Here is a 22,256-nt window from a genome sequence, read left to right as displayed (position 1 = left end):
ACAAGTCCAAAGATAGTTATTTAGTTTTTGTGAGTTTTTCATAAAATTAGTTAGTCCTGCAAATATTGATACTAAAATCATTATTGATCTTAAACCGTCACTTCACACTGAAATGGTAATTTAGAGTGAGTTTAAAAGGCATTACTTAATATCAAGAGTTGTTGTTTCTTTTGTTTAAATGGTAGCCCGTTTGGTGTGCGGGATGAAGAGCATGGACAATCGTGTAGGAGCTTGTGACTTGTTGCGTGAAATAACTAAGTATCAAGCTAAACCAACAGTCCTGGGGATGCCAATGCTGATGGCTATTTTACAAGAGAATGTGGATTTTATCAAAGTAGTTATTGAAGAGTGCCCTGATGTCCTGTGGTTCGAGATTGATGGATTAACACTTTTTGCTCACGCAATTTCAAAAGGCCTTGAGAAAATCTACACATTTGCATATAAAAGGCCTGAAACAGGACATTTAGCATCCTTTATTCCTGATCGTGATGGTAACACCCTCCTCCATCAAGCTGCAAAGTTATCACCATCCCCTTTTACCCAATCTCTTGGTCCAGCTTTACAGATGCAGAGAGAACTACAACGATTTAAGGTACTTAAATTTAAATCAGTTCTTTGTAGCTTATTTCTTTCTTTCCTTTTTCATTATTTTTCCTTAGCAAGGATAAAGAGTGAAATTTTGAAACAAATTAAAAAAAATAATTGTAATCGAAATTATACATAAGGTAATCACAATATTATAAATATTTTTTCATAAATTATCAATTAAGTTTCAAAAGTTATCTACATTTTTGTTATGCATAAAAACTGTTGTTGCCAAAATACAACAATTAGAATTTTTAGGGGTGGGATGCACGTGGATGCTGTCGGCCTCGAGATTTGATCAAAGACTAGATTCAGGTGGGCTTCCGAAGGATTCCTTCCGAAGGGTCCTTCCGAAGGACGCTTCAGAAGGGTTCTTCCGAAGGTTGGCTCGCAATAGGCTCCCGTCAAGTTGGCGATGGTTTTGAGCTATGGTCCTTCCGAAGGATGCTTCCGAAGGAACTTGGGGATGTGGCAGAGATGTTGCTTCCGAAGGAACGAGCAAGGCCTTCCCCAGGAACTGTGTCTCAGCAGGGTCTTCCGAAGGGTTTTTGGTCCTTCCGAAGGAATTAGATTATGCTTCCGAAGGAACTGTAAGGGACAAACAAGGGTTAGAAGGCTCGAGTGTTTTCCTCCTGCGAAGACTCTCCGATGCTTAAGTCAGTAACGGAAGGAAAAGAATCGCGAGGAAAGGAAAAGAAACTCCATTTCTGAAGGACAGTGGGAGAGAAATACTGATGTTTGGATCTCTTTCTGAGAGTTGGACTTGGCCTTTTATAGAGTTGGAGTAACAGGACATGTTGCCTTTCAGAAGGATTTCTTCCGAAGGGTCCTTTCGAATGAGGCTTCCGAAGGGTCATTCAGAAGGAAACTTCCCCAGCAGCTTCCGAAGGGTTCCTTCGGAAGGAGGCTTCCGAAGGGTCCTTCTGAAGGAAACTTCCCAAGCAGCTTCCGACCTTCCCCGCAATGCTTGGACTTCTTCCCTCCTATTATTGGGTCACAACAATTGTCCCCCACTCTTTTTTTTTTTTCTTCTTAGATACAGAACGAAGAGTATTTTCTAAGCATAGTGCACCAATAATCGAAAATGGTTCTCCCCAAAGAACGCTTTCGAAAGCCCCTTCCGAGTAACCTTCATTTACTCAGGCTCTTTCCGAAGGGTCCTTTCGAAGGACCTTCATCTTCATAAATCTTTCTTAATAACTTTCTTTCCTCAGGAATTTTCCTTAAGAACCTTACTTCCTCAAGCTCTTTTCGAAGGGTCCTTCCGAAGGACCTTCATTTCCTTAGGAATGTTCCTGAAGAACCTTCCTTCCTTGGGAATTTTCCTTAAGAACATTCATTCCCCAAGAATTTTCCTTAAGAAACTTCCTTTCCCAGGAATTTTTCTTAGCAATTTCCTTCCCCAGGAATTTTTCTTAAGAACCTTCCTTCCTTGAGAATTTTCCTTAAGAACCTTCCTTCCCCAGGAATCTTTCTTAAGAACTTTCTTTCCTCAAGAATTTTCCTTAGCAATTTCCTTCCCCAAGAATTTTCCTTAAGAACCTTCTTTCCCCAGGAATTTTCCTTAAGAACCTTCCTTCCCAAGGAATCTTCCTTTTGCAGGAATCTTTCTTAAGAACTTTCATTCCTCAGGAATTTTCCTTCCCTAGGAATTTTTCTTAAGAAAATTCTTTCCTCAAGAATTTTTCTTAGCAATTTCATTCCCTAGGAATTTTCCTTAAGAACCTTCCTTTCTCAAGAATTTTCCTTAGGAACCTTCCTTCCCCAAGAATTTTCCTTAAGAACTTCTTTCCCAGGAATTTTTCTTAGTAATTTCCTTCCCCGGGAATTTTCATTAAAGAACCTTCCTTCCTCGGGAATTTTCCTTAAGAACCTTCCTTCCCCAGAAATTTTCCTTAAGAACCTTCCTTCACTAGGAATCTTTCTTAAGAACTTTCTTTCCTCAGGAATTTTCCTTCCCAGGAATTTTTCTTAAGAACCTTATTTCCTCAAGAATTTTCCTTAGCAATTTCCTTCCCCAAGAATTTTCCTTAAGAACCTTCCTTCCTTGGGAATTTTCCTTAGGAACCTTCCTTCCCCAGGAATTTTCCTTAAGAACTTATTTTCTAGGAATTTTTCTTAGTAATTTCCTTCCCCAAGAATTTTGCTTAAGAACCTTCCTTCCTTGGGAATTTTCCTTAAGAACCTTCCTTCCCCAGGAATTTTCCTTAAGAACTTCTTTCCCAGGAATTTTTCTTACTAACTTTCTCATTTCTCTCTCATTAACCTTCTTGCTCTCTTTTCTCACAGGGTGCTCAGGACACAACGGTGACCAATGTTATGAATCATGCGCACTTGGCCTGTCAGGAGGCTCAAATCTATAATTTGACACAGAAGTTTTTTAAGTGGAGAGAGGACGAGCAGGTCTTGAACATGACAATCTGCCATTTGGAGTCAGACAAGACCAAACTCTAAGCTCAACTTCAAGACCTCTCCATAAGACGTCAGGCGGCCAAGAACAATGCCCATAAGTGGAAGGAGGAGTTGGAGGCTCGGAACAAAGCTTATGAAGAGAAGGCACCCTCTCTAATGGAGGCCCAAGGAGAGGTGTCGCGCTTGAATGGCGACTTGGTCTGCGCCGAGGAACGAGTAGCCGCGTTGCTCCAAATGGCTGCCCGTGCTCAGTTAGAGATGGAGAAAATGCGGCGAGAAATTGAAGAGGCTACGAGAGAAGTAATGAAACAATACCGCCTTTCAAGAGATTGCTTTCGCTGCAAAGATAATTACACCAGCTGTTTTTCGAAGTTTGGTTTTCTACCTCTGTCGCAACTTCCTGAAGTCTAGGCGCTCGGGAGACTCTTTCTCGAACTCAACTTTTGATAATGCTATGTTTATCGGAACCCCTCCAGGTTGGAGAAAGTACAAGTCGAACGATCCTAGGCCCAAGGAATACATAAGGCAGGCTCTGGAGGATGACCTTGGCAACCTGCAGGGTCCATAGAGCCCTTACGCTCTTGAGCTCGAGGAGGGTGAAGTAGGTGTCAGCATGTCTAGCACCACTCAGATGATCGAGAGGGGCCCAGAGATGGTGTAACACCCCGCTCCAACCAAGGGGCATTATAAATGCGGAATAAACCATCATGAATTTCAGGAATATATTTTTTTCTCACAAACACAGCGTTTGCACATGAATAGTGCACCAGAAAGCTCCCAAGAAAGAGAGGTGGGTCACATGGGACACACTTAAGTACCAAATCTTTTCTTAGCCAGAACTTTTCTAGACATGCACTTCCACTACATAACACTTAAATCCATAACTTCCCCGAGAATTCCAATTACCTTCTCAGCATATCAAACTTAAAAACATCAAGCTAAGACAGGTAATATCATCAATAAACAAATGTAGAAGCTAGATCAAAATCTGATATGATACATAATCGAAATCATCTTTTAACATCAAAATTGTATCATCGTCTAACATCATTAAAATGAAATACATATAATCCAAATATATGCTACGATCCACCTACTAGTTGCCATCAGTCCTCGGTAATTCCTTTCCCTTTAGAACAGCTGCTACCATCTGGAACGTTAGAATATTCTAGGGACAAAAGTCCAACATAAGATGATGAATCATCTAAGTGAGAGTTCAAAATGTTTTCATGAATGTATGCAAGATATGAAACAACATAATATCATGACAAAACCCGGCCCAAGAGAATCCCATACAGGACTTAACCCTAACTGGGGAAAATGCAATCTCTCTAAAGGCAACACAACCACATCGATACATTGGCAAAACACAGTCCTAGCTTAAGAGAGAGCAATGTCAATGCATGAACCCGGGAACCACCCCGTCATCATTACGTTCCCACTTAGAAGCTTACGGAGCACACGTCAACCTTAATCCTGGCCAAATGATGATCAACACTATCTACGTCCACCTTGGAAACAATACTACCGCGCAAGGCATCTGGGGTGGTGTCCACTCGCAGCCCTCTCTTTCCGGTCCGAGGTGGTGTACACTCTCATCCCTGCCACTTGTCGACTCGCAAGGGTGGTGTCCACTCTCAGCCCCCGTCACAAGTGGGTATTTTCCCTTAGCACGCTTCCCTAGTGCTACCACTTCAAGTGCCACCTCATAAGTTGACATCCCAACCCAAAAACATGCCAACGCCACAAAGCATAATACGATGCAGAAACAACATTTCATGTACACAATTTATCGCACAAAATTCAATATACATGCATAAAATATTTCGGCACACACCCGTATGAAACCAACCATTACAGGTTAAAACCATTCACATGCAGCAAAACATTTGCATGGATTACATCAAGTTTAAGGGAACAACTTTGAATAAACAATTTTTAGGGTTGAACAACTCACCTTTGACGAAATATCAGGACACCTCAAAAAGCGTGTACTACTTTGATTTGCGTGCCCGACCTCATTTTTCGTGCCAACCTCAAAATTTGTACAAATCACATCACTTTAATTTTCAAGGCACCCTAATCAACATATAATAATCAAAAACCTATTTTTCTCATAATTTTCATATTTACAGGACGTAGAGCTCGATTTTAGAGGAATTTAGAAATTTATTTCACAAATTTTGGAGCTTGGATGCGCCCACACGCTCCGCTTGAAGTTTGCTCACGCGCCTCCACTCTCGGCTTGCTACTGGCGTGTGTAATACACCCGCCGGTCGTCTTCTTCGCGGACGGCCACGACCAGCCACTGTTTTTCGTTGATTTCTCCTTCGCCCGACCTCTGATTTGCTCTCCGTTTGAACCTACGCCTTCCTCTCTTCAACCTCTACAAGATTATAGCTTCAAACGCGCAAATTGGAGCAATTTTCGGACTGGTCAAGCCTAGATTCCGGCCATGCCTAATTTTTCAATCAACCTTCGAATGTCCCTCATTTCTTGACGAAACTCTCTCAAAATTTCCATAACTCACTCTCTGGACATGGGGAACAATAGCCCCTTATCAGTGATGCTTGATTTTAACCAAAACATGAGTAATTTCTCCCGATTTCTCTTTTGAACCTTTGGCCAAACCTAGCTATTTATAGCCCAAATTGAACTTCGAAACGCCATGGCTGCACAACCCAAGGCCTTAAAAGCCTCACCCATCCCTTGGATGACCCAAAACCAGTGACAATCGGCCTCGAATGGCCGATTACAAGACGCGCCATTACCGACCAAACACAGTCGGATTTCTTGATTTTTTGGTTACCTCGATGCACGCCGACGGTCAAGGCTTGGTCCTTGAGCTTCCCTGTCCCGAGATCTCGAGATCCCAATGGTCGAATTCCCTTGGTCGGGGACCGGCAAGGTGTTGGTCGGCCATAGCTTCCTCAAGTTTTGCTTAATTCCACATTTGCCCCTCTAATTTGGCTTATTACACTTTTGCCCCTTTTCTCAAGCCCTTAAACTTTCTTTCATTTCCATTAGGACCCTCATGTTCTAAAAATCACACTTTCTCTTTTGAAGATTCCGAAAAATCATTCTTTTGACCTCCCTTCGGTAGATTTGGTAAATTTTAAGAAATTGCACTTTGGCCCAAATTTTCGTTTTGGCCTTTAATCCTTTTGTTTCTTCCTGAAACCACTAAAGGGTTGTTCTATACACCAAATATGAATACCGTTGGAGTTCCGTTGACTTTTCGAAAGCCCCCTACAATAATTTGATTTTACAGCCTATCTCGTAGCTGCATTTTTAGCTGTACCAAAAACTATTCCCGATCTATTTTCTTTCAATGCCATAAATCATATCTCAATTTACTCAACATTGCCATATCATTTTCTTTAGGCATCTCGGCTCCAGGGTACTCCCGACAATCGATTCGATCAATTTCTTTGGCTATTCTTATACCTATTTTTCTCAAATCCTATTTTTCTAATAAAATACTATTTATTAAATAACCCAACGTTCTCGGGTATTACAGATGGACCTTGGCACTGATGCTTCTCATAATTTTCTCCCTGGAGAGGGTTCAGGTCACGTGGATCGTCTTCTAGCCGAAGATTAATGCAGATTTTATAATTTTCATTGTTTTTAACTGGCTGTGACGAATGATCACTTTGCTAGTTTCATCTCGGAGCGTTCTTCTTTAAATTTCTAACACATTTCTTTGACTGTCGCGTTTTATTTCATCGACTTTGGGTGAATGTAGTTTTTGGCAGTCATTTCAACATGCCTCATGTAATTTCCTTATTCACATCACTACGCAATTCACTTAGGTTTCTATCATTTGCTTGTTGGTTATGCGACTTGCATCCCTACCTCTTCAAGCTTTAATTTATTTTCCTCTGTAGTTCAGTTTTTTTCTTCTCTTCAAGGCTTTTCGGCCCAAGGAAACTCGAGATACTCCTCACACCCTTGACTTGATTGCAAGACTCATGTAACATTCATCGAGCTCTCGGCTTTCGTCAAGATTGGGGGATTGCCTCACAGTTGGGCCTTCGTGAACGTTTTCGGGAGGGGCATATGTGTATTGTTGTTGTTGCTTTTTTTTTTTTTTTTTTTATAGGGGGGACACCTTTTGATGGTGCCTGCTATTTTCCATTAGTTTTGTTTGCCATGGGAGAGCTAGATTGGGCCAAGGATCTAACGCGGGATTTGCCTTGGGCATTCGAGTTTGTCGGGTGACCTACGCACTAGATCGATCAAGGAGTCGAGTCAATGTAACACCCCGCCTCGCCAAGCGTGCTACTATAAGGGAATTCCCAAGATTTTTTTTTTCCAAGTCCGTCACGCGCGGTGCCATGAGAACATTCTTCACATGTAGATGAAATCCCAGAAGCCCTAGTCTTTCCCATTTAGCTAACAAGATACACAGGCTTAAACTAAACGAGTCATAACATACACAGCGGAAAACAATATCTTAACATCAAATATCGTGGCTGACCACAGGGTTCGTACATAACAAGTCACGAATTACAATGCTACAAAAGGAAATGATAATAACGCTATCATGCGCCTGTCCATACATATACTGAAAATAAATACTAATGACCCAAAAATGGTACACCTGCTATCACTCTATTGACCCTCAACTGGCCACGTCCTTGCTCTTGCAGTAGTCCCTGACTGGAACGTCGAATGTTCCAGGGGCATAACCCAGGTTAGATGATAAAACATCTAAGTGATGGCACGATACAGTCTATTGAAAGCATGAATAACACATGTATATAAACAAATATCACATGCAACATGTCTATCCCGAGAAATCTCCCTAGTATACTCAACCTCCCATGGAAAATCCATTCCACACACCATTGGGGTTGACCTTACCGCGACATACTTAATCCCCGAGTGCCCTACCATGTCACCAGATCACTGGGATTAACCTTGCCCCATTTTCAAGAAGACCCCACCCCAATATCAATAGCACAAAATTAAGACCTTGATGATATGAGAAAAACGTGTACCATGCACTAGATTTTCATAAGTAAAACAATTGATGCATTATTCCAAATGAATAACATATGAGTACATAAATAAACATTTATACGATATATCTCAATTTTCGGAGGCATAACTACTCACCTAAAGTCACAGCCAACACATCAAGACATTTCAAACAACATTAAGACTAGATTCGAACCTCTCACCTTAATTCGGAATAAGCTGATTTTTGCCTCGAAAAGCGTGTCGCACCACAAAAATCATGTAATTCCTTTCTTCTAATAGTCAAGTCATCTCCTGACTACCCTTATGACTATAGAAATTAATATTCCTATTTTTCCGATACTTTCCTCAATTTTCCTTATTTTTCCTATTTTTTTCAAACCTTTATTTCCTTTGAAAATCCATAATAAATACCAAACACCTAGTTTTTCCAAATATTTTTGCATAAATATCCCTAAAATAATTTTACAAAAATATTAAAATTAATTTTGAAAAAATAACGGGCCCTACTCGCCCTCACGCACCAAGCAAGTGGGCTACGACTGAAGTCCACGCGTGCTAATCACGTACCTCGTCTTCTCCGGCTTCCTTCTCCAGCGACGGCAGTCTGCAACAACTTCAAACGGCCAAACAAGCTATATGGCCTTGAAGCTCTTGAAGAGGCGATCCTAGGGGTACCCTCTACCATCGGAAAAAAACCACCGAAAAAGCCTCAAACGATAGTTTATAGAGTCGGCTCCGACGAAGCCTGATTTTCTGGCCAAGCCACTAAAACTCCTTAAAACCTACACCAAAACCTCCCAAATTCTCTAGAAAAACTCCCTAGCACCCAAGGAACAAAAGCCCCTTATTCACAAGGCTCGATTCTTACTTAAACATGGCCAACCAACATCGATTTTGTTTTGAAACCCTCAGCTATTCGAACCCTATTTATACTCAATTTCGACCAGTTCTTCGACCAATAGGAAGGTTTCCTACCTCCTAAGCTTCGAATATGATCATTAGAAGCCTCAAAACCAAACCAAATTGCAATGAAATTGCTTCGAAATTCTCGGCCAGATTCGACTTTTCTTTAAAAATGAATTCTCACCGATATGCCAAAGATCTCGGCCAATGGTTAGGTTCAATCGGACCATCATGGCTTGGAGATCATTTTGATGCCCCTTGCAAGTTCTGATGATGGCCGCCGCAAAGTTGGTCGGTGGTTTGTAGGTTTCACACCCAACTTCCAGTAATTGCACTTTCACCCCCAGTTTTTAGTGTTTCTCGATTTTGCCCCTATCTCTCAAACCCTAGACTTTTCACTTATTCCATTAGACACCACAAGTTTAGAATGTATCAATACACCCTTGAAATTCTAGTAAAACCCTCGTTTTGACCACCCTCTATAAATTTCTAGATTCTGCACTTCGGCCCTAATGCCCCTAATTGCGAAATTTTAACCCAAAACCTTTGAAAATCTCTTGTTTTTGACATCCCGTAACTCTTTGAACATTTTTACCCTCCAAGTTTCATCTTGGTTTGGTTGCTTGCCTTTTCATTCAAGTTTTGAATATTACACATTGGCCCAAAACTTTGATAAATTCCATTTTGACCCAACAACTTCCAAAAATACCCTTAATATTAATTACTGGGTATTACATCCTCCCTCTCTAAAAAGGAATTTCGTCCTCGAAATCATTCATTCTCACAATTAAATAAATGTTGATAAAGATGTTTTCATTTCTTCTTCGCGTTCCCAAGTGGCTTCTTCTTCATCATGATTTCTCCATAGCACTTTTACTAGCGGAATAACCTTGTTTCTTAAGACTTGATCCCTTTTATCTAAGATTTGAACTGGCTCTTCAGGGTAAGTTAGATCATTTCGAATCTCTATGGTCTCGTTTCGAAGAACCTGCGTAGGATCTGGCTCATGTTTCCGCAGTTGGGATACGTAAAACACGTTATGGATACTTGCTAGCTCTACTGGCAAGGCTACTCTGTAGGCTACTGGTCCAATTTTCTCCAAATTTCATATGGACCGATATATCTTGGGCTCAGTTTTCCTTTCTTTTTCCCTCGAATCACTGTTTTGAATGGGGAGACTTTCAAATATACCTTATCACTAGTTATAAATTCCAAATTTTGTCTTCTATGAACAGCGTATGACTTTTGTCGACTTTGACTTGTTTTCATTCTTTCCTAAATTCTTTTCATCTTTTCAGTAGTGATCTGCACTATCTCAGGTCCAATTAATCCTATCTCCCTGGTTTCCACCCACCAAAGTGGGGTTCTGTATTTCCGCCCATATAGCGTCTCATAAGGGGCCATTCCAATACTACTATGGTGCCCGTTTTTGTAGGCAAATTCTACCAATGGTAGTTGCTTCTCCCAACTTCCTGGAAAATCTAAAATACATGCTCTCAACATGTCCTCAAGCATTTGAATTATTCGCTCGGACTATCCGTCGGTTTGGGGGTGATAAGCTGTGCTGAGCTTTAACTGTGTTCCCATACACTTGTGGAAACTTTCCCAAAATCTTGACGTAAATTGTGGGTCTCGATCTGACACTATGCTTGCAGGGATTCCATGTAATCGTACTATTTCCTCTATGCATAGCTGAGTTAAAACGTGAGTCGATGCCCTATCTTTACAGGCAAGAAATGTGCTGACTTGGTCAATTGATTCACTATCACCCAAATAGCATCGTTTCCTTTGGGACTTCAAGGCAGATTGGTCACAAAATCCATAGTGACGTGATCCCATTTCCACTCGGGGATGTTCAGAGGTTGCAACATTCCCCCTGGGCACTGATGCTCAATTTTGATACGTTGACAGGTATCGCATTGTGCCATGTACTTTGCCACATCTTTTTTTATTCTAGGCCATCAATAAATTTCCCTAAGATCCTTATACATCTTCATGGATCCTGGGTGGATGGTGTACCTAGCTCAATGAGCTTCCCTTAAGATGATTTTCCTCAAGTCTTGATCTTTTGGCACGTACGTCCTCCCTTGAAACCATAGTATACCATCATGGTAACTGAATTTAGGTGTCATTACTTGATCATTCTTATTTATCCACAGACTTCTTCTCGCGTCTGTCTGAAGAGCTATCCTGATTTGATTCACCACATCGGGTTGGATCGTCAGATTTGCCATATACCCTTTGATTGGTTTAGGCTTAACACTTACCGTGAGATGACTGAATTCCTCAATCATTTCCCACTCTCTAACCATCATGCAAGCCACAAATTCAGAGCTTCTTCTACTGAAGGCGTCTGCAACCACATTTGCTTTCCCTGGATGATAAGAGATGGTACAATCTTAATCTTTCAGGTACTCCATCCATCTTCGTTGATGCATATTTAGCTTCTTCTGAGAGAATATGTACTTTAGACTTTTGTGATCTGTGAAAATCTCAAATTGTGCCCTGTAAAGATAATGTCTCCATAACTTTAAAGCATAAATTATGGCTGCTAAGTCTAAATCGTGAGTTGGGTAGTTTTGCTCATCGCTCTTCAGTTGTCGGGATCTGTAAGCGATTACCTTTTCGTCTTGCATTAGAACACATCCCAAACCTATCCCAGAAGCATCTCTATACACCACATACTTTCCCAATTCCGTTGGCATTGTTAGAATTGGTGCCATAGTCAATCGCGCCTTAAGTTCTTGAAAACTTTGCTCACACTTTTCATCCCATTCGAACTTGACTTCCTTTTACATCAATTGGGTAAGTGGAGCGGATATCTTCGAGAATCCTTCCACAAATCTTCTGTAGTATCCAGCTAGTCTAAGAAAACTTCTAATTTCACTGTCAGTCTTAGGTGCCTTCCACTTTTGAACTGCTTCTATCTTTATTGGATCGACAGCTATACCTTCTGGAGAAATTATGTGTCCAAGAAAAGTTACCTAAGTAAGCCAAAATTCACATTTTGAAAACTTGGCATACAACTTGTGGTGCTTTAGGGTTTGCATAACTATCCTCAAATGTTCCTTGTGTTCTCTCTCACTAGCAGAGTATATCAGGATATCATCTATGAACACTATCACGAACTTGTCCAAGTAGGGTCTAAAAGTTTGATTCATTAAATCCATAAATGCATCAGGTGCATTCGTTAATCCAAACGGTATCACTAAATATTTGTAGTGACCATACCACGATCGAAAGGCAGTATTGGGTACATCTTTCAGTTTGATCTTCATCTGGTAATACCCTGACCGAAGGTCTATCTTTGAGAATATCCTAGCTCCCTAAAGTTGGTCAAACAATTCTTCAATCCTAAGCAGTGGGTACTTGTTCTTTATAGTTACCTTATTCAACTGCCGATAGTCGGTACACATCCGTATGGTACCATCTTTCTTCTTAACAAATAGTATCGAAGCTCCCCAAGGTGACACACTTGGTCTGATGAATCCTTTATCAGTCAAGCCTTGTAATTGCTCATTTAACTCTCTCATCTCGGCTGAGGCCATATTACACGGAGGTATGGATATAGGTTGCGTACTTGGTACAAGATCTATTGAGAATTCGATCTCTCTAGGGGGAGGTAACCCTGGTAAATCCTCAGGAAAGACCTTAGGGTACTCATTCATGACCCTCACTGATTCCAACTCAAGACTCTTTTTATTTGGTTCAGGTTCGGCTGATTGCAATGTTTGCAAAGTCACGCCATGTTTTCTCTTACTCTTATTATTCTGACATTGGAACGTAGTCCATTCTCCACTAGGTTTGAGTAAGCTTACTGTCTTATTCTTGCAATCCACCTTAGCCTCATGTACTGATAAGAAATCCATTCCTATGATCATGTCGAAATCTTGAATATCTAGTACTGCTAAGTTTATCTTGAAACTTTCCCCTCCCATGTTGAGAATACATCCCTGACATCCTACTGCTGTCTCTACGGTTGAACCCATAGGCGTAGCTATTACCATTTGATAACCCAACTCTCTAGGTTCTATCTTTAGATTTCCTACAGATGCATGTGAAACAAACGAATGCGTACCACTCAGATCTATTAAAGTATGAACTGGAATATTCGAAAAGAGCAGTGTACCTTTAATAACTGTAGGATCGGCCTGAGCGTCCTCACAATTCAAGTTGCACACTCGACTTGGATGAACATTTTGTTCTCCTCCACTTGACGGCTCCATCTTTTGTCTCTTTGGGCACTCTCGTGAGATATGCCCCGGTTGCTCGCAATTATAGCACACCACCTTTCCCTGATACCCAACCTGGGGCGTTCCTTTAATCTTCGTTCAGTTTCTTCCAATGTGGCCTTCTTCGCCATGACTGTAGCATTTTATAACGCATCTCTTCCCAGGGTGTTTCTTCTTACATCGAGAGCATTTCCCCTCATCCTTAGGTTGAGCCATTAAATTTCCCGGTTTACCGCCCTTGCTCCCTTCTTCAGTCTCGATTATTTTTACCTGCGTTAAGTTCTTCTCAATGGTTAGGGCTCGGTGCAATGCCTCTTTGTAGGTATCAATGTCCCACCTGCTTAAAACTTGTTGAAGACTTACTCGCAACCTTGAAACAAACTTCTGTGCCTTCTGACTCTCGTCAGTTTCGTACATGGGCACGTATTTAATTAGCTGAGTGAATCAATTGTCGTATTGGTTCACAGACATTTCATCAGTCTACTTGAGCTTCATAAACTCCCAAATCCTTTCTTCCTTCTAGCTCTTGGGGAAGTACTTGGCGTTAAACTCTTCCTTGAATCCTGCCCAAGTATACACTGGCACATCCTCACCTTCTTCCTCGCGTTCTTGTTGAGACCTCATCATAGAACGTTCGGTAGATTGCCACCACCGACCTGCTTCTTCCTCCAGCTTGTAGGTTGCGCACCTTACTTTCTCCTCCTCGTTGCATTGGAGGTGTTGAAGTAATTTCTCTGTCTGCTCAAGCCAATACTCAGCTAAGTTAGGATCATCCCCAATCCTACCCTTGAACACAGGGGGTCTCAAATGTCGGTACCGTTCCAGTGCCGTGGTTGTGTGCCGAGTAGGCTCCTCCCTACTCACGTAAGTTAACATATTTTCCAAAAATCTTTCTATTCTCCCAAACCGATCTTCACCAGCACTCGATTCCCCGACATATCTTCTGTTCCCTCCCCAGATGACTTCTATGGTCACCTTGGCTTTCGAGATTATCTTATTCCCTTCTTCCACAATCATTGTTGATAGTATCTCCGGGCCTTCGTGTATTCACCATCTGGAGTGAATCACGGATATAAGTTATTCTCAGGACAAACTCGATTAAAAAAAGAGTGACGATCTTATTCCTTAAAGGTAAAAACACGAAATGTAACAGCATAATAGGAAAAGTAAACATAACATCTTATTATATTATTATTTTCTTCAGCTAATCCTTTGGCCTCCAGATCCATGGCTCATTTATACCGATGTCCTCGTCTGACTCGGCCGGGGGTCCTTCTTTATCCTCATGGGAGTCCTTGTCATTGCTAAAGTCGACGACGTCCTCTTCTCCTTCAGGTTCTACAGCAACGGCTTCTTCCTCAGCTTCGTCCTCCAAAGCTTCTCCATAAAGGTCTGCATACTGTTCCCTCAATCTTGTGCAGAATTCATGTAAGGATTCGAATATCCAATCCTGCCACACCCATTGAGCAAATTTCTTCCACTCCCCTTCCATCTGGTTGATAAGAAAGTCAATCTGGTACTCTGGCAGATCTATCAATTGTCGGTAGCTTGGAGGTACATCTTCTATTATTTCTTCCATTGCATTTAGAAACACGACCACGTCTTCCTCTTATGGGTTTCCACGAGCTTCGATTTTGTGCGTCCAGTGTGACAATAGCACTTGATCTACCATTGCTTGCTAATGACACACGAATTTAACTCAGAATCCTCGAACATGTGATTCCTAAAGTGTCCATATCATTTATTTCTAAGTTTTGAATGTCTCTTAGAATCCATAACCCTAGTCTAAGTTCTCGTTCAATAGTTCTAACCATGTTAAGTTCCATAACAAAGCCTAACCATCCTAGGGTTTTAACCTAGGGCTCTAATACCAATTGTAACACCATGCCTTGTCAAGCGTGCTACTATAAAGGAATTCCCGGGATTTTTTTTTTCCAAGTCCATCACGCGCGGTGCCATGAGAACATTCTTCACATGTAGATAAAATCCTAGAAGCCCCAGTCTTACCCATTTAGCTAACAAGATACACAGGCTTAAACTAAACGAGTCATAACATATGCAGCGGAAAACAATATCTTAACATCAAATATTGTGGCTAACCACAGGGTTCGTACATAGCAAGTTACGAATTACAATGCTACAAAAGGAAAGGATAATAACGCTATCATACGCCTGTCCATACATATACTGAAAATAAATACTAATGACCCAAAAATGGTACACCAACTATCACTCCATTGACCCTCAACTGGCCACGTCCTTGCTCTTACAGCAGTCCCTGACTGGAACGTCGAATGTTCCAGGGGCATAACCCAGGTTAGATGATAAAACATCTAAGTGATGGCACAATACAGTCTATTGAAAGCATGAATAACACATGTATATAAAACAAATATCACATGCAACATATCTATCTTGAGAAATCTCCCTGGCATACTCAACCTCCCATAGAAAATCCATTCCACACACCATTGGGGTTGACCTTGCCACGACATACTTAATCCCCGAGTGCCCTACCGTGTCACCCGATCACTGGGATTAACCTTGCCCCATTCTCAAGAAGACCCCACCCCAATATCACTAGCACAAAATTAAGACCTTGATGATATGAGAAAAATGTGTATCATGCACCAAATTTTCATAAGTAAAACAATTGATGCATTATTCCAAATGAATGACATATGAGTACATAAATAAACATTTATACGATATATCTCAAATTTTGGAGGCATAACTACTCACCTGAAGTCACAGCCAACACATCAAGACATTTCAAACAACATTAAGACTAGATTCTAACCTCTCACCTTAATTCGGAATAAGCTAATTTTTGCCTCGAAAAGCGTGTTGCACCTAAAAAATCGTGTAATTCCTTTCTTCTAACAGTTAAGTCATCTCTTGACTGCCATTATGACTATAGAAATTAATATTTCTATATTTCCCATACTTTCCTCAATTTTCCTATTTTTTTCAAACCTTTCTTCCCTTTCGGAAATCCATAATAAATACCAAACACCTAGTTTTTCCAAATATTTTTGCATAAATATCCCTAAAATAATTTTCCAAAAATATTAAAATTAATTTTGAAAAAATACCATGCCCCACGCGCCCTCACGCACCAAGCGAGTGGGCTGCGACTGAAGTCCGCGCGTGCTGATCACGCGCCTCGTCTTCTCCAGCTTCTTTCTCCGGCGACGGTGATCTACAATAACTTCAAACGGCAAAACAAGCTATATGGCCTTAAAGCTCTTGAAGAGGCGATCCTAGGGGTACCCTCTACCATCCGAAAAATCCACCGAAAAAGCCTCAAACGACCGTTTACAGGGTTGGCTCCGGCGAAGCCCAATTTTCCTGCCAAGCCACTAAAACCCCTTAAAATCTACAGCAAAACCTCCCAAATTCTCCAGAAAAACTCCCTAGAACCCAAGGAACAAAAGCCCCTTATTCACAAGGCTCGATTCGTGCTTAAACATGGCCAACCAACTTCGATTTTGTTTTGAAACCCTCGGCCATTCGAACCCTATTTATACTCAATTTTGATCGGTTCTTCGACCAATAAGAAGGTTTCCTACCTCCTAAGCTTTGAATATGATCATTAGAAGCCTCAAAACCAAACCAAATCGTGATGAAATTGCTTCAAAATTCTCAGCCAGATTCGACTTTTCTTTAAAAATGAATTCTCGCTGATATGCCATAGATCTCGGCCAATGGCTAGGTTCAATCAAAGCATCATGGCCTGGAGATCATTTTGATGCTCCTTGTGAGTTCCGACGATGGCTGCCACAAAGATGGCTAATGGCTTCCATAAGCAGCGAACACCTCCAGAAACTCTTTCTTCAGCTATTCAAATGACCGGACATGTCCGGTTGGTAACTTAGTGAACCACTGTTCAGCCTGCCCTTCTAGGGAGAGTGGGAAGGCTCTGCATCTAGTGACCTTATTCCACCCATGTAAACACGGCTACTGCGACGAAGTGTTATAAGTGCTTCTCTGGGTCCTCTTTTCCCGAGTATACCGAAAGCTGCCATAACTCGAACCCTGGTTGCCTTTGAAGTTCCTCGAACAACGGAAATCCTTTCGTGGGTGTCTCCATTGGCACATTCACAATCTGCTTCTACTCCAGCACTTCCTCTATGAGGCGTTTGACGTCAGATCCCTTAAGCGTTTCTTTCTTGGCTTTGTTCTTGCTGGTAGACAGGGCGCAAATAGCTCTTGAGTGGGTGCTCTCTTTTATCTCTTCATACATAGGGGCTTTCCCTGGCCTCCTGTCATGATCTCTCCCTAGGCTCTCTGTTAACGGGATTCAGTCATTAAACCTGAGAGTCCCAATCCTTATCCTTCAGTGTGGAACCCTCGGAGGTTGTCTTGGGATCTCCAATGTTCTCCCCCAGCACCTGTTTGTCCCACGTGGGGAATGTGGATGTTTAGCTTCAGCTCATGCAATAGAGTAGTAATCCTATGTAGTTTTCTCATGCTCTCTTCGTTACTCATTCTGAGCTTATCTTTCTGGTTCTTTAGCTCTTCAAAATTCTTTTGTAGCTATTCATAATCCGATAGTGGGACCGTGTGTGGAGCTATCATGGAGGGCACTGGAGGTACTGGAGTTGGCACAGGCTTCCCTCTTGGAATTGAGGACTATCCTAGGGAGTGTTGTTCTTGGTTCGCTAGCATTGTGGGTGCAATCTACCTCCCTTGCATTGCCACTTGTCTCCTTATTCTGGTGGCATGCACCTCACCTTACTCCGAATGCTCCATACCTCCAAATCCAGTAGTCTGATGGTCTTCAAGTCTTGGAATGCTTCTTAAATGTACCTCATGGTCAAGGTGATCTTCCAAAAGTCCAGGTACTGTAGGGTGTAACTAGCTAGGGGTCTCCTATCCAAGTACCAGCACTCCTTCAGGTTGGGTTAGGTGTGTTTGCCAAACCAATTGATTTTGTCTCTCTTGGCATCTTATGTTAAGATTGGCTTTTTGTTGCGTTTCCCACAGACGGCGCCAAATTGTTGTTGCCAAAATACAACAATTAGAATTTTTAGGGGTGGGATGCACGTGGATGTTATCGGCCTCGAGATTTGATCAAAGACTGGATTCAGGTGGGCTTCCGAAGGGTTCCTTCCGAAGCATTCCTTCTAAAGGGTCATTCTGAAGGACGCTTCAAAAGGGTTCTTTCGAAGGTTGGCTCGCAATAGGCTCCTGTCGAGTTGGCAATGGTCTTGAGCTATGGTCCTTCTAAAGGAACTTGGGGATGTGGCGAAGATATTGCTTCCGAAGGAATGAGCAAGGCCTTCTCCAAGAACTTTGTCTGAACGGGGTCTTCCGAAGGGTTTTTGGTCCTTCCGAAGGAAATGGATGATGCTTCCAAAGGAACTGGATGATGCCCCTGAAGGAATGGGATGATGCTTCTGAAGGAACTATACGGGACAAACAAGGGTTAGAAGGCTCACGAGATTTTCCTCCCGTGAAGACCCTCCGATGCTTAAGTCAATAATGGAAGGGAAAGAATCACGAGAAAAGGAAAAAAATCTCCATTTCTGAAGGAAAGTGGGAGAGAAATACTGATGTTTGGATCTCTTTCTGAGAGTTGGACTTGGCCTTTTATAGAGTTGGAGCAACAAGACACGTGGCCTTTCCGAAGGGTCCTTTTGATTGAGGCTTCCGAAGGGTCCTTCCGTAGGAAACTTCCCCAGCAACTTTCGAAGAGTACTTCAGAAGGAAACTTCCCCAGCAGCTTCCGAAAGAAACTTCCAAAGCAACTTCCGACCTTCCCCTCAATGCTTGGATTTCTTCTCTTCAATTACTGGGGCACAACAAAAACTATTTGTAATTTTTAGAAAATAAACACTCTTACTGTCTGAAAATGTTTTTAATTTTTAAAAGTTAGAAAAATTAATTTTTTAATATTAAAAAATAATAGTTGATAATTTTATATATGAAGAAGTATTATTCATTTCTTGAAGAAATACTTATAATTTTGTGATTTTTAAACACAACATCAAAATATTGTGCAAAAAATAACATTACTGAAAAAAGAAACCTCACAAAGTAAACAAGCAGAAATTTGATTTTTTTTTTTTTATTTCCTTTTATGGTAACAAATAGATAGATATATTCACATTTTTTTACCTATCTTATTATATTACTATAACATGAATAAAAACAAAAATTGTGTTGATTAGAGACATAGATACAGAGATCTTTGTTTTTACAAATTATTGTTCACATGAGCTAGAGAAAAGGTGAAATATTTGTAATGTATTTGCAGGAAATGGAGAAGAAGGTACCTATGTGCAAAGGAATATTAAACAAAAATAACCAAACTCCAAAAGATTTATTTGGAAAGGAACACAAGAAGCTTAAGAATCAAGCACAGATGTGGTTAAAGGATGTAGCAACATCTTGTTCAGTAGTGGCAACCCTGATTGTGACTATAATGTTCACTGCGGCATTCACAGCTCCAGGCGGCTATAAAGAGGACACCGGCATTCCGACAAACTTGCGATCAAAATACTTTAGTGCTTACATAATTTCAGATGCATTCTCATTGTTCTTTTCCTGCACTTCAGCTATGATATTCTTGGGGATTCATACATCGCTTTTCAGAGAAGAAGATTTCCTAAACAGGTTGCCACTGGCTTTGATGTCCGGTCTTTGCACTCTCTTCCTGTCCATTGCAACAATGTTGGTAGCTTTCGGTACTGCCTTGGTCATAATGTTGCGCGAGCACTTTGTGTGGATCTCTATACCACTGCTTATGCTAGGAAGTATTCCAGTCAGCATTTATGCAATACTGCATGTTCGGATCTTCTTTCACGTTCTCCATTTGACCTTCCGAAACCCAACAAATTGAGAAACTATACATCAGAGTATGCTGAAGAAGAAAAAACAAAATGAATTTTCATTTTTATTTTTCTACATAAAATTGTCCTTCATTTTGCCATGTTAGTCTTATCTTATGCTTGCCCCCTTTTTATTGGTATTTTCCTTTTTGATGTACTTGTCTATAGAAACAATGATTTATTGTATTATGTCTTTCTATGCATATGTATGCATTTTTGCATACCCAACTCTTCAAATAATTTACCTAATAATATGTAATCTAATGTTTTTTTTTTATTTTTATATATGGTGAAAAGTTTTTAATAAGCTAGCAACCCAAGAATGATTAGAAGCACCAAAGAGGCAAAATTCCCAAACCATAAGACAAAGAAAATCTATTAGCACCAAGAAAAAGGGAAAAAACCTTACAAATAACACAAAAAACCTCTAGCATGTCTCCAACCATAATCAGCAAGCAACAACTAGTTGCAATGCCCATCTTTGAGAAGTACTTCCCTGCACAAGACATTACCTAAGATGAGAAAAAACAATATAAATTCAACAAACCCATATCAAATGTATGCACAACAAAGAACATATTTCTTGACATATACTAGCTAAAAGGAGGTTCCTAAATGAGTCCCAACCTAACCAAGTTGCCCAACCCAAAAAAAAGAGAATCCAAAGAAACTTACACTCTTATCTAGATTTGGAAAAAGCAAAATAGATAGTAGCATGACATAGTAGTAAGGTTATACACACAAAAAACCCTAAAGCTTAACTTAGATATGTTAAATACATCTGTTGTGCCCCAATAATCAGAAGCAGAGGAAGTTGGAAGCTGCTGGGGAAGGGTCCTTCCGAAGGACCCTCTGGAAGGCCATCAGGGGTTCCTTCAGAAGGGTTCCTTCCGAATGAACCTTTTAGAAAAGACACTTGTCTTGCTACTCAATTTCTATAAAAGCCCAGGTTTAACCCTTAGAAAGGGATATAGACGTTGATATTTTCACTTCTATTTACCTTTAGAAATTTTGTCTTCCTTTCTTTTCTTCGGGTTATTTTCCTTCTGTTACTGACTTAAACGTCGGAGGGTTTTCGCGGGAGGAAAATCCTGCGAGCCTTCTAACCCTTCTTTGCCGCCATAGTTCCTTCGGAAATGTCATATATCTCTTTCAGAATGAGAGTTTGCAGAGAAGATCAAGATCCTTTGGAAGACCTTGTTAAGGCCAAGCTCTTGAGAAGATCTAGATTGTCTTTTTGGAAGTGCGTCATCCTTTCCTTCGGAAGGACCAAAGCCCTTCGGAAGACAAGACAAGTCGAGTGCGTGGGGAATTCCTTACTCATTCTTGCGGAAGCGCCATCTCCAGCATATCACGCATTTCCTTTGTAAGCGTCTTTTGGAATGACCGTACCTCAAGCATCTTGTCCAGTCGACCATTGATCATCAGAAGCAAGCATCGCGAAGTCCCTTCGAAAGCGTCCTTCAAAAGCATCCTTCGGAAGGAATCCCTACACTTGCCTTTGGTCCCTTGCAAGCGAGCCTTCGGAAGGGATCATTCGGAAGCCCACCTTAATCTTGAAGTCTTCGATAAAGTCTCAAGGCCGACGACATCCATGGGCATCCCACTCCTGAAAATTCTAATTATTGTATTTTGGCAATAACAATTTGGCGTCGTCTATGGGAAAAGGCAAAAAAAAGCCCATTTCAACGCAAGATGCCAAGAGGGACAAAGTTAACTGGTTTGGAAAACCTTCCTAATCCAACCCGAATGAGCGATTGTACCAGGACAAGAGACCCCAGCCAGGTACACCCTGCGATACATGGACTTATGGAAGATCACATAGATAATGAGGTGCACTCAGGAAACATTCCAACACTAGAAGGCCGTCAGACTACTAGATTGGGTGGTATGGAACATTCAGAACAAGGGGAGGTGGACGTCGTCGAGTTAGGGAGACAAGTGGCAAGGCAAGGTAAGTAAACCCCGCCCGCAATGCTAGCAAATCAAGAGTAGCACTCCCTGAGACAATCCTCAATTCCAAGGAAAATCCTTGCGGCGACTTTAATACCTTCAAAGCCCTCCAGGATAGCCCCACCCACAGTCCAACTATCAGATTATGAATGGCTACAAAAGAACTTTAAAGAGCTAAAGAACCAGAATAGTGAGCTCAGAACAAGTAACGAAGAAAGCATGAGAAAACTGTAGGGAATTACTGCTCTTTTGAATGAATTGATGTCAGATATCCACATTCCTCACGTGGGACAAACAGCTGCTGGGGGAGAACATTAGAGATCCCAAGATAACCCTCCGAGGGTTC

The 22,256-nt window shown here is 41.2% G+C and overlaps 1 protein-coding gene across 1 annotated transcript in view; it reads left to right on the top strand.

Moving 5' to 3' along the window:
* Positions 1-20,180, top strand: part of LOC127805010 (uncharacterized) — a 61,985-nt gene extending 41,805 nt beyond the window's left edge. Inside the window, exons 7-8 of the mRNA XM_052342165.1 lie at positions 186-592; positions 19,384-20,180. Of these exons, the coding sequence (XP_052198125.1) occupies positions 186-592; positions 19,384-19,968 (992 nt within the window). The 3' untranslated portion in view covers positions 19,969-20,180. The remainder of the gene's footprint in view (positions 1-185; positions 593-19,383) is intronic.
* The last annotated feature ends 2,076 nt before the right edge of the window (positions 20,181-22,256 follow it).

Source organism: Diospyros lotus, chromosome 6, assembly GCF_014633365.1.
Source record: "Diospyros lotus cultivar Yz01 chromosome 6, ASM1463336v1, whole genome shotgun sequence".
Lineage (NCBI taxonomy): Eukaryota > Viridiplantae > Streptophyta > Magnoliopsida > Ericales > Ebenaceae > Diospyros > Diospyros lotus.
The sequence above is the reverse complement of the archived record's forward strand: the minus strand, read 5'-3'. Positions and strand labels throughout refer to the sequence as shown.